The sequence below is a fragment of the Podarcis melisellensis genome (genome assembly GCF_964234715.1).
Source record: "Podarcis melisellensis genome assembly, chromosome: 16".
NCBI classification, from domain to species: Eukaryota; Metazoa; Chordata; class Lepidosauria; order Squamata; family Lacertidae; genus Podarcis; species Podarcis melisellensis.
Genome location: NC_138533.1, coordinates 15,991,069 through 16,009,661, shown reverse-complemented (window position 1 = coordinate 16,009,661; position 18,593 = coordinate 15,991,069). Strand labels below are relative to the sequence as shown.

Below are 18,593 nucleotides of genomic sequence, written 5' to 3'. Positions count from 1 at the left end.
ATTCTGGATTAGTTGTAGTTTCCGAGTCACCTTCAAAGGTAGCCCCACGTAGAGTGCATTGCAGTAGTCCAAGTGGGAGATAACCAGAGCATGCACCACTCTGGCGAGACAGTCTGCAGGCAGGGAGGGTCTCAGCCTACGTACCAGATGGAGCTGGTAAACAGCTGCCCTGGACACAGATTTGACCTGTGCCTCCATGGACAGCTGTGAGTCCAAAATGACTCCCAAGCTGCGCACCTGGTCCTTCAGGGGCACAGTTACCCCATTCAGGACCAGGGAATCCTCCACACAAATACAAATAAGTATTATTTGGCCAAAAATAAAATTAAAAAATCACAGCTAAAGAATCCCTGACTGTTGGCCACCCAACCTCTGCTTAAAAAGATGCAAGAAAGGAGAGTCCACCACATTCTGAGGGAGTCCACTCCACTGTCGAACAGCTCTTACTATCAGAAAGTTTTTTCCAATGTTTGGTTGTCTGTTCTTGGAAATCAAATCCATTGCTTCAGATCCTCCCCTCTGGAGAAGAGGGAAACAAGCTTGCTCCATATTTTATTTGACAGCCCTTCAGATACTTGAAGGTGGCTCTCGTACCACCAACTCCCTCAACCGTTCCTCATCAGGCTTTTCTCCTGAGTGTCCCCTTAAGCCATCATGGCCGCTCTGGAGGGTGAGCTGGATAGAGAAGCATGATAATCAGAAATGGATAGCGCAACCCATGCTGAACTTCACCTGTTCGGGTGAAAGATATGCATGCTTGAATACAACACACAGAATGTGAGGGCTGCCAGAGCTCAACAGGCTAGTTTTCTAAGTGGAAGGATATTTTTTAGATAAGGGGAAATGGAAAGGTCCAATCTCAATCCTCCATCATCCCCCCCATTGCATTCATGGTATGGTCCATGAATAGGAGCTGCACCACTTGATTGCCGTGTTGTCTGAGTAACACACATTCAATGGTCTTTTTTGGCCTCCTCCTGACTTTATTTGACCTTGAAGCAGAAGGTGCTCCTCTTAGCAACCTCTCTTTCATCCCTGCAATAAATGTTGTGCTCAACCCAATTGTCCGGCAGCGAGAGACTCCAGCGATGCTTTACTCAGGGTTTGGTTTCTATGGAACGAAGGTTGAAAGAGACAGGTGTCTTTTGGATACAGTATATGGTTTAGTTTACACATATATTCAGCCTGAGCATAGGATGGAGGAGCTCACAACACCCCAACAAATGTTACTTCCCCATTAGGTTTCCAGGGGAGCCCCAGGTCACAGCTTTGGGTCTAGAACAGAGTGAACCAAGACTCTGTGTAGCCAGCATCCAGCATCATCCAAAAATTCTCTCTCACACACAATTTTTTTTTTTTGGACTATGGCCGGGGTAGGCAGCCTAAGGCCTATGGGCTGGATGAGGCCCAATAGCCTTGTCAATCTGGCCCACAGACGGTCCGGGAATCAGCATGTTTTTACATGAGTAGAATGTGTGCTTTTATTTAAAATGCATCTCTGGGTTATTTGTGGGACATAGGAATTCATTCATTTCCCAAAAAAAAAATATAGTTCAGCCCACCACATGGTCTGAGGGAAGGTGGACCAGCCCCTGTTGAAAAAGGTTGCTGACCCCTGGACTATGGCTAGGATGATGCATCCAGCCAAATGAGGCAGGAAAGGCCCACCCATTTGTTTCTATGGCAACAGAACTCACTCCTTAAGATATACATGGCAGATGATAGGTCGTTAGCTTGACAAAGGAACTTGCCTGACAGTTTCAGCAAACTTCCTCCTATAGAATCTATCAATCTATTGATCTATCTATTGCATTTATATCCCACCTTTTTCTTCAAGACGTTCATGGATTTTTGCCTCCTCATTTAATTTCCACAACAACCCTGTGAGGTCAGTTAGGCTGAGATTTGTGATATCTGAGGCAGGAAACATGCCCAAGCACTGACCCAATGAAACCCCAGGAGCTTCACGGCCAAGCGGGGATTTGAACCCTGGTCTCCCAGGGCCTAGTCCAATACTCTAACCACTCTGACTCTCTGAGAAGCCCAAAGGAGAACTTGAGTACTCCACTTGTGTGCCTCAGCTTCTCACCATGGAGGTACAGCCTAAATGGGATGAAGATTATATACTTGTATAAATGACGCACTAAGTGAAGAAGTCCTTTCCTTTGTCCTGAAACTTTCAGCTTTCATTTTCTAGCCCATGGGTAGGCAAACTAAGGCCCGGGGGCCGGCCCAATCGCCTTCTCAGTCTGGCCCGCGAATGGTCCAGAAATCAGCATGTTTACATGAGTAGAATGCACAGCTGCCAACTTTTCCCTTTTCTTGTGAGGAATCCTATTTGGAATAAGGGAATTTCCCTTAAAAAAAGGAAAATGTTGACAGCTACAGTAGAATGTTAGCTTTTATTTAAAATGCATCCCTGGTTTATTTGTGGGGCATAGGAATTTGTTCTGCTTTTTTTTTTTCCAAAATATAGTCCGGCCCCATACAAGGTCTGAGGGACAGTGGACTGACCCCCTGCTGAAAAAAGTTGCTGACCCCTGCTCTAGCCTCACATACACACAGGATCATAGGTTTGGAAGAGACCCACAGGAGGTCTAACTAACACCCACCCACCCTGCCTAAACCTATAACAACAGTTGTGAATCTAGACTTCTTCCTCACTCTCAAATAGAAAAATTGACCATTTCTCTCTCTCTCTCTCTCTCTCTCTCTCTCTCTCTCTCTCTCTGTGTGTGTGTGTGTGTGTTTTGGAAGGGTGAAGCAACAGGCTCCACAGACAATCCTGATTATCTACAAAATCTTTTCTCTATGTGGGATATTTAAAACAACTCCTTCTCACAATCCATTTGGAGGCATGCAAAGGGCTCTCGCCTTCTCCTCACAGGAACATGAAGAACCCCAGGACCACTGGAGGAGGAAGAGGGGTGCGGGGGGGAGCGCACCGCCCCCAGCAGTGTGATCCTGGTGGGGTTCCATTGCGGCTGCCTCCCCCCCCCACGCTGGGCACCCCACCCCCAGAACACTCGCCTCGCCCCCAGGATGCGCCCCCCGCCCCCTTCTTCCCAGCTTGTCATCTCTAGGCTGCAATTCCCTTCCTCCAACATCGTTTCCACGGAAGGCAGCAAGGACGCTATCAGCATTCTCATCCACGGGTCAGTAGCCTTGGATTTGATGGGGTTAGATCAAGAATGGAAAAAGACCCTTCTGAATCCATCTCCTCTTGTGTCTTTCACCTCTGGAGGGTGGCAATAATCATTCTGTGCACTGTACCTTTCACAGCTGCCTTCATGTCTTCTGAGGTTGGCAACTGCTGTCCTAGCTACTCTGACCCAGAATCAGTGTCTAAGGTGAAGGCATGGAAGCAATTTTGCAACTCCAATGACAAAGTGTGGTTTTGACTGTCCTATGTCTGTGCACCACATTCCTCCAGGGGTTAGACTCTTGCAACGGGCAATCTTTCTCCACGCTGGGGGCACCCCATCTATCTTGGTGCTCCATCTCAGCCAACTCGGCTCTATCAAGAAACTCTGCATGTTGCCCTGTTGCTTGAGGTGTGGCTAAGCAGGCCTCCACCAGCTTGCCATTGCTACAAGTGTACTGTTGCTTGCTCTCTGGCCAAACATGGCACAGGTGTCATAGGTCACTGCACCAGCTCCCTTGCCCTCCATGTCTCTGGTCCTATGCACACCAAGAGACAGAAGGTCTCCCCCGTAAACTCCCCCACTAAACGCCTTCGTAAACGCCCCAGTTTGCGAGCTCCCAGGATCTGCGCTGAGCTAAGTGTGACTGCTGCTGGTTGCTAACTCCTCCCTTGTCAGGCTTGGGGGATTCTCTCCTCCCCTGGTAGCATCAAGGATAAAGGAAGAAACAAGAAAGTTCGTATTTATGGTTTCATTCAGTCATCGTGGTGCAAGACAAATAATCCGGTCCTTAACTCCATAGTGACATTGCTCACTCTGAACTCCTTTCTTTCTTTCCCCAGCAACAGCCCATGGCTCTATGTAGAGGGGGGCGTTCAGGAGTAAAATGTCGGTGAGCTCTTTGCTCTTGAATTCTAATTGAGCGGGATGGTGGCTCTTCCAAGCTTTGCAAGGACGCCTCTGCTGGCAGTTCTCCCCCACCCCGTCCTTTTCCTAACACCTCATAACTTGGCAGCCCTGAGTTCTGCAGTAATTCTACACACACACACACATTTTTATTGGGTTTTTTAACATATCATTTCCAACAATCATATAACATAACTTCTTATCTTATACAATATTTTAGACTTCCGTCAACACCTCTGATGATTTTCCATTCTTTATCACTTATTCGGCATTTCTTAATTTCTCTATTACTCTTAATTATCATTAACTAATAATTCTCCTCATAGCCTTTCTTGCAATATTTCAAATATTCCTCCTTACAAAACTTCTTGCAGTACTACTTGCGTAATCTGTTCATTACAGTTACTTTTCAAATAGTTCATATATTTACTCCAGTCTTCTAAGAATCTCTGGTCCCGGAGGTTTCGAATCCTTCCTGTTAGTTTATCTAATTCTGCATAGTCCATCAATTTCATCTGCCGTTCTTCTTTCGTTGGTAATTCTTCTTGCTTCCATTTTTGTGCCAATGATATTCTGAGTTCTGCTGTAATTCAAACCTGTCTCCCTTTTCTCTTGAAACTGCTGGGGAAGGTGGGCCGATTCCCCCCCTTCCCCTCCTCCTCCGAGGGAAGCAGAGGAGAAGGAGGGGGCGATCCCCAGCCCTCCTCTTCTGTCCAGTCCCTGAGATCCCTCAGCCTGGCTTCCTCTCAGGTATAAGTCCTCCAGCTCAGATCCTGTGTCCCCACAGAGCAATCAGCCACACACACCCTCAGGCTCCAAAAGCCACAAGCTCACTCTTTTCAGTCTCCTCCAGCAATTCTTATCCCCGTTTGCAAGCTCTGGCCCCGAGCGCCCAGGATCTTAACGTGACGTGCTGATTCCATTTCCAGAATCAGCCTCAGGAAAGTTTGCTTTGCTTTCACCTGCGATGCCTGAAAGTGAGGCATTCTGCAAGCCAAGCGTGTGTCCTAGCCAAATCACATTCTAATCTTGCAATTAAGGCTCAAGGAGTGCTCAGTGATATTTAGAACCATTTCCATCAAAGCGACGGAAATGTCAGGCTTATTGTGACAATAATCCAAAGCTGGCCTCTTTTCAGACATCACCTGACATTTTTCTTGGCCCATGGGGTGTTTGAGAACTGGGTACCATCATTCCACGTGGATAATGCTCCCGGCTGGACCTTGCCAAAGAAAACCCTGGTGAGTGAGCTCTTTCAGAACGGCAATTCCTTGTAAGATGTCCAGAAGCACAATGAAATAATACAGTTACTGGTGACATAATTGCATCCAGCTGAATGGCAATTGGATGCCCTTGTTCATTTTTTTAATAGCGCTTTATTTCCCCCGTGCTTCGTATGCTGTTTTCTCTTTTGCTGACCTTGGCAGTGAGGGCAGAGGCAGGGAACTGGGTTGGCCAGGGAGGGAGCTGGTTAGGAAGAGGGGATGAAGTGAGAGGAGAAGAGGAGGTTGCTGCCTGGAGCAGGACAGGCAGTGGGGCCAGAGGGGCAAGTTAAAGAAAAAACTGAGCTGCCATTCCTGCACTCCAGGGGGTTGGACTCGATGAGCCTTGGAGGTCCCTTCCAAGTCTACAATGCTATGATTCCATGGGTACAGAGAGGAGAATAAGAGGTTTGGGGGAGTCCTCAGAGAAGGGATAAGGAAGCTGTGATGCCCGCCCCTTTGAGGTTGTTGGACTCCCACCTACTCAGCCAGAAGGACATGGGGGGGATGAGATTTGGAGTCTATCCTGACCTAGATGCAGGATTTGCAATTATGGTAGCATCTACAAGATTACAAGTGATCCAGAGTACTGGGTCACTCTGCCTCCTGTGATACAGTCACAGGCGAATCAGAGTCCATAATCTTCTCTGGCGTCTTGGTGGCAGTTTGAACTACAGCTATCCTACTGCTCTCACCATGTGGCATTTGCAATACCCACACAGGTTGCATTAGAAGGAACAAACTTTACTTAGCAGTAGGCTGCGGCTACAAGGCTGTATACAGTGGTACCTCTGGTTACGAACTTAATTCGTTCCGAAGGTCCGTTCTTAACCTGAAACCATTCTTAACCTGAGGTACCACTTTAGCTAATGAGGCCTCCCACTGCTGCTGCACGATTTCTGTTCTCATCCTGAGGTAAAGTTCTTAACCTGAGGTACTACTTCCAGGTTAGCGGAGTCTGTAACCTGAAGTGTTTGTAACCCGAGGTGTTTGTAACCCGAGGTATCACTGTACAAAAGTTTAACTGCTCAGATCTTCTTGGCTTGTCTCACCCACAACTGATCCACACATCCCTAAATGGCTCAGGACCACAATACTTCAAGGACCGCCACAACAGCAGCAAGATTACTCATCGCAAAGTACTGGAAGACACAAGATCTACCCACCGTGGAAGAATGGCAGATGAAGGTGATTTGGGTTTGGCTGAGATGACGAGCAGAATCCGAGACCAGGGAAGAGAAACGGCGGAAGAAGAATGGAGAAAATTTAAGGACTACTTAAAGAAATATAGCAAAATTAATGAATGTTAGAATGATGTTGGATTAGAAATGAAGGAGTTAATAGCGTTAATGGTTAAGTTAAGGAGAGTAAGCATTATTAAAAGTAAGTTAAAAATAAGGGGAGGATTTGCTGAAAATAAATTTGAAACTGGAATACAGAAAGGGGAGGTATGAGGAAGTCGGAAAGTAAGGTATAAGAAATTAAGAATTGAACTTATGTATGTTTTATGTTTTATTATGTTTTGTGTTGTGTTTTTATGTTGTGTTTTGTTAATTTTGTTGAAACCTTAATAAAAATATTTATAAAAAAAAAACAAGGACCACCTCTTCCCATATGAACCTACCCGGACCCTGAGATCGTCTTCTGAGGCCCTCCTTCATGTTGGGGTGGGCGGAGCCACTAGGGGCGGAGCCTCCTCCATCCTTATATCTGTAGGCTCCTTGCCTTCAGCCGGGTAGCCTCTGAGTTCCCAGCCTTTCCTTGCCACAATGACCAGATCCTGGCTGTGTTTGCCGCTGCTCCTCTTGGGAGTCCTGCTCTTGGGTCAGCCGGCATGGGGGGCACAGGAAGAAGAGAATCAGCCGGAATCTGGGGACGAAGGACAGTGGCACTGTTGTCGAGGGGCAGCAGCACGGCCGCTCACATCGGAGGAAGAGTACGAGGAAAGGGCGAAACACGATCGGCTTAGGTTGAAAGATGAAGAGCATTCTCAGTTTCTCAGGGATTACTTCAAGAGAAAGATTACAGATTACTTTAATGCGCAGAACCCCAAACATTTCTATAAGCTATACGAGGATGCAGAGTTTAAAATCAAGGTAAGAGGAGCAGGTGGCTGGGAAGCCCCAGGGAGGGGTGTGGGGGGGGCTCTTTCTTCTTGCCTTCCCACAAAAAAAAAAGTTTGTCCAGATTAAAATACACATCAATGTTCTATATCTGGACAGGCTTGCCTAAACAAAAAAGGCTTTTAGCATGCGCCAGAAAGAATGCAGCAAAGAGAATGCAGTTTGAGATTAATAGGCCGGGAGTTCCATAGTGCAGGTGCTGCCACTCATTCTTACAGATGGGGAATGAACACTATGTGGTACCAACTGAAGCAGCCAAGCGGGCACATATGGGGTAAGGCGATCTCGCAAGTAAACTGACCCCAGTCACACCATTAACAGTAGAAAAATCAGCAACTAGTGCAAATATCTGAGCACCAGTGTCGTGGTGACAGGGCCTCACTCGTGTCAGCAATCGTGCTGCAGTATTCTGCGCTAACTGCAACTTCTGGATCAAGTGAAAGAGGAGCCCCACACAGAGTGCATTGCAGTAATCCAGTCTCGAAGTCACCAGTGCACGAACTACTGCCAGGCTTTCCTGGTCCAGAAATGGTTGTAGCTGGACCACAGTCACAGCTGGTAAAAGGCACTTCCAGCCACTGAGGCTACCTTCAGCTGGGAATACAGCTGGTCTGACTTGTGTATGTTCTGGGGTTCATGGGGTTCCCTTCAGCTCCCAGTCTCAGAACATCTGCAGATGTTGCTAAATGCCCAGCATTGATGACCATTAGCCATTCTGGCTACTGAATCTGCTGGTGTCCAAAAACATCTCGAGGGCCACTGATATTCCCCACTCCTCTTTTTTGGTTCCTTGGCAAGTCTCTCTCTAGTCCTGATGCATCCGCTCTGCCTTGGTCTCCTCCCTCTGCTTGCTCAAATACCAATTAACAAAAAACAAAACAAAACAACAACAAAAAACCCCAACAACGTTAATTTTAGAAATATTTTTACAGGTATTTGGAGTGATTTAAAAAAATAAAATATTACTTTTGTGCAAATGAAACATATCAGATGGTAGATAGATATGGTAGATGATAGATAGATAGATAGATAGATAGATAGATAGATAGATAGATAGATAGATGATAGATAGATAGATAGATGATAGATAGATAGATAGATAGATAGATAGATAGATAGATAGATAGATAGATATAGATAGATAGATGATAGATGGTGCAATGGTCCCAATTCTGTGGAAAGGGAACTGCAATTTCATGGGTGGGCTTAATAATAGAGAACCATGACTGGGCAGCTCCAGGAGTCATCACCCATCCCCCCGCCATCTGAGAATATCAAGTGAGTTTTTTGTTTTGTTTTTCTAAATTGCAACCTTCAGCTTTTGGCTTTCTCTCCATAGGATTTGAGGGACTTGTGCAAAAATCTCTCCTGCCTCTACGCACTAGGCTGGTGGGCCACAGAGGAATAGGCCCAGGAAGTGGGGGTGGGATGGGGAGGGGGAAGGCCTTGCTCCCAGTTTCTAAAAGGGAAGGGCCTCCTGAGGGGACCATGCCTGAGAACCTACATCTTCTGACCTGGCCCCCATAAGCCACAGGCTGAAAGGTGAAGGCTGTTGTGAAGAGCTGGGTGAGCTTTGGATGTGCTTTGAGGAGCCCTTCCTTAATTATGTATGTTCTCAGGCTTGGGCCCTCACCTTTGAAACAGCTACTGGGATTCGGTTGAACTAGCCCTGGCTTAATGCAACATTTCACACTGAGAACAGGAACGCTTGAAATGTCTCCCTTTCTTGGAAGTTGGAAATGTGAAACAACACCTACAATAATAAACTGGCAATCACTCATGCTAGAGTAGAGTACTTTCACACAAGGAGAAGGGGACGACAGAGGATGAGATGGTTGGATGGTGTTCTTGAAGCTACCAGCATGAGTTTGATCAAACTGCGGGAGGCAGCGTAGGACAGAAGTGCCTGGCGTGCTCTGGTCCATGGGGTCACGAAGAGTCGGACACGACTAAACGACTAAACAACAAAGAGTACTTTCAATTAGCAAAGCTGACTGGAAAAGTCAGAGGAACCCCAAATCAAAAAATATTAAGAGAATGGAGACTATTCAAAGAATATATAAGATTATATTGTAATAATGACATTATCCTAGCAGAACTGAATGATACTTGTCTATAATAAACAAATGGAATAAATATACTGGATGAATAAACAGGAAAAGTTACAAAACAAACTGTGCGATAAAATTAAGACAATAGAAAAAAGTACAACGAGAACGACTGGAAGTTTCTTTCAGAAGACTTTATTAGAAAAGACAGGATGTTCTTAAAAATAGAGAAAGATGGAAAGGATTTGCTGAAACAAGTAACAGAAGTGGAATACAAAAAGGGAGGTGAGAGGAAGCCGATGAAATAAGGGAATGAAAGATAGACCAATGAAATGAAATGCTATATGTTTTTGTTTTTTTAAAATTGTTGTTGTTTTGTTTTGTTTAATTTAGTGTTAAGGTTGTGTTTTGTATTATTCACTGTATTGTTTCTTCTTTTGTTCCTTTTTTTTGTCTGTTGTAAGTTTGAAAAGTAATAAAGATTATTTTTAAAAACAACAACGAAAAGACAGGATGTTCTAACCAATATTTATTTCTGATTGTTAACTCTTTTTTGCTTTTCATTTTTATTTATCTTTTTTCTATTATATTTTTAATTCTATTATATGTTTAATTTTGATGTAACTGTCTGTAATATATATGTAAGATGATATTTTAAATCAATAAAGAAGAATTTTTAAAAAGTAATAATGAAATGTCTCTCCTTCTTGGCTTCAGGACGCCCCTGGGTTCATAATGGAATTCACAGTGTATATGGTGAAGACCAACTGCACGAGGGAGGACGAGGAGCTTCTTAGACCGTCGCCACGCGGCCGCATCAGACATTATGACTACATGGGTGAGTCGTCGTCAGCAGAAGATCTGTCGGACTGCCATCCTCTGTCCGATGAAGATGAGGAGGTGAGAGAACAACCAGTTTTGTTCCGCATTTCTTTTTCTTTTCTTTCAAATAATTTTTATTAGTTTTCCAAGTTTTTAACATGTCAGTGTTAAATTACATCAAATGTAATGCAATTTTTCCACTGCCTTCCCACTCTTCTTCGTAGATGTGTCCCTTCTTTCCCCTATTTACTGCTTTATATTGCATATTTCTTTCCAATTCACATTCCATTACTTATATTTAACATTAAATTCCACATTTTAAAATTTAATTTCCCTCCTTTCTCTCGGCTGTCTATTTATCCATTCCGGCTTGTATATTTTCTTATTCCCTTAAAAACAAAAACAAAAACAGAAAACAACAAATGAGGTTACCCAACCCTTTGCCCTCCCCACCTTAAATCATTACTTGTTGTTTCTCTACTATTTCTTTCTCTTAATCTTGCTTGTGTGTAAAATCTGGATCTATCCTTCCCCTTTCCCCATATCCATTGCCTGTCCAGATTGCATTGTTGTATAAGTTTCCATTTCCACCACAGCGTTTCCACACCACCATCCATGGTTTTGAAGGACAACCATCTGGCAAGCTCTAAACAATGCCAATGAAACCAGCCCACAAAGTCAGGGGAGGTGGACCATAATTCCTTGCAAACTTCAAAACACAGAGTCTCTTTCCCTGTTCTATGTTTCATTGAAGTTATGTGGAGACTTTGACTCGATTTTGGGCAGAGGCACTCTGTACAGTGGTACCTTGGGTTACATATGCTTCAGGTTACAGACTCTGCTAACCCAGAAATAGTACCTCAGGTTAAGAACTTTGCCTCAGGATGAGAACAGAAATTGTGCGGTGGCAGCGGGAGGCCCCATTAGCTAAAGTGGTACCTCAGGTTAAGAACAGTTTCAGGTTAAGAATGGACCTCCGGAACGAATTAAGTTCTTAACCCGAGGCACCACTGTTTATTCGAAGCATATTTGACGCACATTGAAAGAGCACAACTTGCCCTCCCCTCCCCCAAGTGTCCCAGGAACTGTAGTTCCTTAAGGGTGCTGGAAATGGGTGCCTCTGTGAAAAGGAAACTACAATTCCCAGAATTCTCTGGGGGAAGAAAAAAGCTTCTCTCCCTCTCTCCTAACACTAGAACTCGTGGACATCCCATGAAGCTGAACGATGAAAGATCTGGGACAGAGAGAAGAAAACACTTGTTAAACTGGGGAACTCCCTCCCACATTAGTCTCGATGATGGCCACCATCTTGGAAGGCTATAAAAGAGGATTAGACGAATCTGTGGAGGAACAGGCTGTCAGTGGCTACTAGTCACAGTGGTTATGCTCTGCCAAAGGGGCCCCATCTAGGCCAGCAGCCTATTCCTGCAGTGGCCTACTGGATGTTTCTTCTGGGAAGCCGACAAGGCAGGAAGACCTGAGCACCACAGCACTGTCCCCACTTATGGTTCCCAGCAGCCGATGTACAAAGCAGGGAAAACAGCCATTGTAGCTAATGGCTACTAAGTTGGGATGAGGCTTCTTCATCAGGTTTTGGAGTTCCCAGAGACCGTTATTTTTTCTGCTTCTGCAGGCAGTTGATTGCCAGGAAAGCCCCAGCAGGGTACAGGCCCAGATCAGCTATGATTCAGGACCCTGGACAGGTCCAAGAGGCTAAGGGAAGCACAATAAAGATGTTAACCTCTGCCGGCAGTGGAGCAGGGGTCAGCAAACTTTTTCAGCAGGGGGCGAGTCCACTGTCCCTCAGACCTTGTGGGGGCCGGACTATATTTGGGGGAAAATAAATGAATGAATTCCTATGCCTCACAAATAACCCAGACATGCATTTTAAATAAAAGCACACATTCTACTCAATTATTATTATTATTATTATTATTATTATTTATATCCCACCCTCCCCAGCCGAAGCCGGGCTCAGGGCGGCTAACAACAATAAAAATAGTACAAGATTCTAAAAACATTTCATTATAAAAATTAATTAAAATCACATTTTTGGCAACCATTAAGCTAAAATTCTGTGGAGATTGTCAAAGGAGGGAGTCAGGCTGCGCCCTGACCAAAAGCCTGGTGGAACAGCTCTGTCTTGCAGGCCCTGCGGAAAGATGTCAAGTCCCGCAGGGCCCTAGTCTCTTGTGACAGAGCGTTCCACCAGATTGGATCCGCAGCTGGAAAAGCCCTGGCTCTAGTTGAGGCCAGCCTAACCTCTCTGAGGCCTGGGACCTTCAGGATGTTTTTATTTGAAGACCGTAAGTTCCTCTGTGGGACACACCAAGGGAGGCGGTCCCATAGGTACGAGGGTCCTTTTACTCATGTAAAAACACCAGGCAGGCCCCACAAATACGGTAACCCAGAGATGTATTTTAAATAAAAGGATACTTTCTACTCATGTAAAAACACCCTGATTCCTGGACTGTCCATGGGCCAGATTTGGAAGGCGATTGGGCCAGATCCGGCCCCTGGGCCTTAGTTTGCCTACCCATGCAGTAGAGCCTGCTGAATCAGGCCAGTGGCCCACCTAGTCCAGCATCCTGTTCTCACAGAGGCCAACCAGATTCCCCAAAGGGAAACCCACAAGCAAGACAAGAGCAAATTCCAGCAGCTTGTATTCAGAAGCATTGCTGCCTCCCACCATAGAGGCAGGGCAGAGCCATTCTGGCTAGTAGCTATCAGTAGCCTTCTCCTCCATGAACCAGCTGAAGCTGGTCTGGCATGTGGCAAGTTTCCACTCCCCCCGCTACATTTTGTTGTTTTTAGTTTTTAAATATTACATTCATTGCATTCTTTATCCCACCCTTTCCTCCAAGCAGCTCAAAGTGGCATATGTGATTCTGCTGCTCCTCATTTTGTTTTCACAACAACCTTGCGAGGAAGGCTAGGCTGAGATTTTTTGAAAATCTGAGACTGGAAACTCCCCCAAAGCACCTCTTCCTGGTGGCAAACGCTCTGCTTAATACCAAATTATAACTGACCAAATGCTACTCAATGGTTGCACTGAAAAAATCAGCTGTTGCTGGAGCCCAGCTCCCTCTGCCTAATGTTAAGGCTGGCCCAGGTCAGCTTTATTGATCTGACTATTTGTTGAGAGGGTTAAGGACCCTTGAGACATGGCTGGAGAATGATGTCCTCTCCTCCCTCTGATTCCTGGGACTCGACCAGCCATTGCTCTGCAAATATTCACACTGCTGGGTTTGTTTCATCTGTTTGCTTTTTGCAACTCTTAAACGTATATAAGCCAGAACACTTCTTTTAAAAACCAGAGTACATATTTCCCGAGTGCCAAATGCTGCACGCAGGATCCCTGCCTGTGTTTGCTGTGTGTAGTCATGAATCATAGAGTTGGAAGGGTTCCCCAAGGGTCAACTAGTCCAACTCCCTGCAATGCAGGAATCACAGCTGAAGAATCCCTGACAAGTGGCCATCTGACCTCTGCTTTCAAAACTCCAACGAAGGGGAGTCCTCCATCTCCCAAGGGAGCCCAAATCTTGGCAACTCTTTCTGCCATATTCTCAGGGAGAGCCCTGGTGGGGCTTATCTTTAAGAGAAGAGTGGAGACATATTGAAATGAATAAAAACAGGCCCTCCCGGACTGACATCTTTCTTCCTTTCATTTCTGCCTTCTTCTCCTTCTGCTTTCAGATCCAGAAATGCACATTTTCAATGTATGTTGGTGGACAAGGCGAAGGGAAACGACACCATGTCGTCGGTCATCGCTGCAGAGAAGTGAAAATTGTTGAAGAAAGTGAAGATTGAAGCCTCTGCCTTCTTCCCAGATGCTGCCGCCAGCCAATTGTGGGGTGGGAGAATGAGAAATCCCCCCCCCGATTGGTCCACTCCTTTCCTTCCACGGCTGCAACATAATCACTTAGAAGCAAACCTGGTGTTCAAGTCCATCGCAGTCCCCTCCTCCCCATAGACATTCTGATAGATCTCTCTCCCCCCCCCGCCTCTGTTTTCCACTGTTCTGAAATAGGAGAATAAATTAACTTGCACAAGCATTGCCATGTGACTTGACAGCTCTGTCTGTTTGTCCAGTTTAAACACCTGTGTCTTCATGGAATCATAGAGTTGGAAGGGATGTCCCTCTATAATCACAGCTAAGAAATCTCCCTGCATGGTAGCTAGAAGCCCTGCCACACAATCAGCAGAATGAGTGTGGAGAAATCGGACTGTTGAATATTTCCCCCTCTAAAAGGAAGGAAGCTGATGAGGGCAGAGGAAATAAAAAACACCTGCTCAACTCCACCTCGCTGACATGATAGATTTCATATATTCAAGGGGCTGTCGGCACAGGGGACTTTTCCAAGGCAGGACCACTGGCTGGGATGCTAAAGTGGTACAGTCCCAACACGGCGAAATATTCTGCCAAAGGTGTCACAAGTGGAGCAGCCTGGCTCTGCCACATGGGCAGCTGTGGAAGTTCTTCCGGTGCCTCTGCCTTGTTTTTGGCATTGACCAGACCTGGACCCGGTGGATGACCTGAAAGTCATCATGACGGTGTAGCTGAAGGGAGGAAAGGGAAGCTGGGGGAGAGGCATAAGGACATAAGAAGAGCCTGCTGGATCAGGCCAAAGGGGGCACACGTGGCATCATGTTCTCATAGGGGCCAACCAGATGCCCCAAAAAGATGCCCACACAAGTGGGGTGGGGCAGGCAAGCATCCACTGTAGAGAGGATTCTGGTTTTGTCCACAGTCTGGAGTGAATGTGCCCATCGCATTCACACACAGACACCAGCCCCATGCACTGCCCAGAACGTGGATTTGTGGATTAAGCTGAGTAACCCGCAAACTGACCCATGCAAGATCTGTTCTGTACTTACAAGGTTGGCTGAGGGCTGCCTCTTTTTTTCACATTTTACGGCCTGCTTAGAGCAGCTGATACCTCCCTCATAGGTGAACAAAAACAATAACATACTGCTGTTTTATAATGTGCAGCCCCTTCCTGGGAAATCGTACAGAGAAAAGAAGGGCTGTCTGAAGGCTGTATCAGGGCAGGGGGCAGCCATCTCTATCTCTCACAATCTCCCTCATATCCTTACAACGACATTGGACAGGGGCAGCCATCTTGTTATCCATGCAGTTCCCCAGGTAGGGGCAGCTTGTTATGACCTGCAGCCACTTCCTGGGAGCATCTTAAAATAGCTTCCTCCACCCCCATGTGCCAGAAGGAAGGAAATATTAACTGCTTTAAGCAGCTGTGAAGGAAGGAAGGAAGGAAGGAAGGAAGGAAGGAAGGAAGGAAGGAAGGAAGGAAGGAAGGAAGGAAGGAAGGGGGTATCACTTGGAGAGAGTCATAAATACTTGGGGGGTGGATTTCAAGTCTCTACTTGAACCTGAATATGCAGCAAACCATATAGTCACTATTGTGCTCCTTTGTTTGGTGAGGAAAACACTTTTCAGTAGTTTTAGCCACCAAATAAGTCATAGCAATGATTAGCACTATTTCGACAAAAGTCTCAGGTGACACACCTATCTGTTTACTCCAAAGGAAAACGCAGCCTTGAAAACCAGATCTTTCTGATTCATGTTTAGTGTTGGATGAATCTGTCCAGTTTGGTTTTTCTCAGTTTCTCATTTTCCTGACGAATCTTCAATTCGTTTTGCCACATTCCTGCCTGGGATTTGAGGTGCTAAAAAAAAAAAAAAGTTCTCACGGAAATTCATCCACAATTAAGTACACATTTCTCCTATTTAAATACTTTTGCAATTCATTTCCCTAAATGTAACATGCTTTTTTGTATGTTATTTACACTAATGTATGCCTTATCATATCAGGATGCGGGTGGCACTGTGGGTTAAGTCACAGAGCCTAGGACTTGCCAATCAGAAGGTCAGCAGTTCGAATCCCCACGATGGGGTGAGCTCCCATTGCTCGGTCCCTGCTCCTGCCAACCTAGCAGTTCGAAAGCACGTCAAAGTGCAAGTAGATAAATAGGTACTGCTCCGGCGGGAAGGTAAACGGCGTTTCCGTGCGCTGCTCTGGTTCACCAGAAGCGGCTTAGTCATGCTGGCCACATGACCCGGAAGCTGTACGCTGGCTCCCTTAGCCAATAAAGCAAGATGAGCGCCGCAACCCCAGAGTCGGTCATGACTGGACCTAATGGTCAGGGGTCCCTTTACCTTTATGCCTTGTCATGCCCACTTTCCTCTAAGCACATACCTTTCCCTACATATTTTTTGTTAGAAAGCTGCATTGCAAAATTTGGAGAAATATGAATTTCAAAATGGTTGTCTTTTGGGGGCTTTATGTCCTGCTTCAGGAAGTGTGAATTAAACAGGTTTGCATTAAAATGTGGGCTGAACCAAATTTCTCCACTATCCCTCCTTAAGGCCTCTTGTTTCACACAACACAGCATTAATTTCATTGTGAGGCTTTGTGCATAAAAGTGAGACAACGGCTTGAAAGACTAACAAGAAAAAGAAGGTGCAGCTTTCAGGTGCCCCACTTTGGCTTGTATTCAACTTCTGTTTCCCCAGCAAAGACCCATTGAAATTAAACTATGGAACTCACTGCCACAGGAGGCAGTGGTGGCCACCACTTGGAGCACTGGACCAATTCATGGAGGAGAGGGTTAGTGATGGCTACTAGTCATGTGGATGGCTTTGCCTCCACAGTCAGAGGCATCAATGCTTCTGAATACCAGTTTCTAGAAGTCACAGGAGGGGAGAGGGATCTTGTGTTCAGGTCCTGCTTTCTGTTTTCCCACCTGCATCTGGTTGGCCACTGTGATGCTGCACTAGGGCCATTGGCCTGATCCAGCCGGGCTCTTCTTATCTTCTCATGGAACCTCCAGGTCTAGAGGTAGTCTATCTTAGATTCCTAGATGAACCATCTTTTTTAAGTAGACTTACGCCTGTTGTGGATATCAGACCCCAAGATGATCAAAGAGTCATGGACTTGGAAGGAAGCCATCATCTGAAATGACCTCACTTTATTTTTGATAATGTGCATATCAGGAGAGTCACGTTGCCCATCAATGCCATGGGTGGTCTGAACATTGCGCAAAGTGCAAAATATTTACACAGAAGTTGGCACACAGCAAGGCCATGGTCTTTCTCTCAAATAGACTGGAAGTTGCAAGAAGATTGCAACAGGTTTGCCCTTTTAAAAATCAGCTTATCTAGCTGTTATCTCGCCTTATTGGCAATCTGTGGTTACACCTGTTAGAACATATTTGCACAACTTTATTTACCTATCGTTTATATCACACCTTTTCCTCTAAAGATCTCCAGGTGAGTTGCTTGATTCTCCCCCTCCTCATTTAATCTCCACAACGACAACCTTGCAAGTAGGTTAGGCTTAGAGAACGTGACTGGCCCAAGGTCAACCAGTGAGTCTCATGGTTGAGAATTGGTGAGGATTCAAAATGAAGTTTGATGCATTTTCCCCAAGCCCCACAGAGAGATGAAATCAGGTGGATGATGAAAGGTGAGGTCCAGGTTACAGATCTGCCATCTCAGCGAAGCTGCCACTTAATAAAGCAATCACCTTTTCAGGAGCTCACATGAAACCAAAAGGTGCCAATATTATTAGTTTATTGGGACATTAAAAAAATAACAATCCAAAGCTGGCCCATCTCTCGAGATCACCTGAGCTCTCACCTGGTCCCTGAGTTGTTTGCTAAGCAGGTACTTCTGAAGTATTTGAATAACGCCCAGTACAAAGTCCTTGCCAACTAAAACCCTGATAAACTGACCCTTTCAGAATGGGACCTTTCTATCAATTGTTTAAAAGTCTATAAAAACAAGATTGTTATCACCAACCTCGTTTCCATCCCGGTGACTTGGATGTTGATGTTCTTCCATGGTCTTTTTTTAATAGCGCTTGACTTCCCCTGTGTTTTGCACTTATGGCAGATGCTGACCTTGGCAGGAGCTGTGTGGCCAGAGGCAGGGGACTGGGGGGCCAGGGAGCTGGCTAGGAAGAGGACACAGGGTTGGGGGGTGAAGCAAGGGGAGCAGAGAGGAGCTCTTGCTGGATGAGGGGCAGGGTGAGTTGGGGGGGGAAACCCTGAGATCAAAGCTTCCAAATAGCACCAGCCTCTGGGGACTAGTTGAGATTCCTGCATTGCAGGGGGTTGGACTAGACAACGCTTTGGGGCCCTTTTCACCTCTACAATTCTATTCTATTGGTCACAACTAGGGCCAGGGCCTTTTCAGTACTGGCCCCGACTTGGTGGAACGCTCTGTCACAAGAGACTAGGGCCCTGTGGGACTTGACATCTTTCCGC

At 45.8% G+C, this 18,593-nt stretch overlaps 1 protein-coding gene across 1 annotated transcript; it reads left to right on the top strand.

Annotated features, from left to right (window-relative positions):
• The first annotated feature begins 7,055 nt into the window (after positions 1-7,055).
• On the top strand, positions 7,056-14,359 carry LOC309359455 (uncharacterized protein). Its single transcript, XM_081893128.1, has 3 exons — positions 7,056-7,407; positions 10,200-10,382; positions 14,001-14,359. Exons 1-3 carry the CDS (start codon positions 7,081-7,083, stop codon positions 14,112-14,114), a joined length of 624 nt encoding a protein of 207 aa, XP_081749254.1. The 5' UTR covers positions 7,056-7,080; the 3' UTR covers positions 14,115-14,359.
• The last annotated feature ends 4,234 nt before the right edge of the window (positions 14,360-18,593 follow it).

Bases quoted from the DNA above. Each gene is read 5' to 3' on its own strand.
- LOC309359455 (XM_081893128.1), top strand. From the start codon at position 7,081: ATGACCAGATCCTGGCTGTGTTTGCCGCTGCTCCTCTTGGGAGTCCTG. The intron at 7,408-10,199 runs GTAAGAGGAGCA...TCTTGGCTTCAG, and splicing joins ATGCAGAGTTTAAAATCAAG to GACGCCCCTGGGTTCATAAT. The intron at 10,383-14,000 runs GTGAGAGAACAA...TTCTGCTTTCAG, and splicing joins TGTCCGATGAAGATGAGGAG to ATCCAGAAATGCACATTTTC.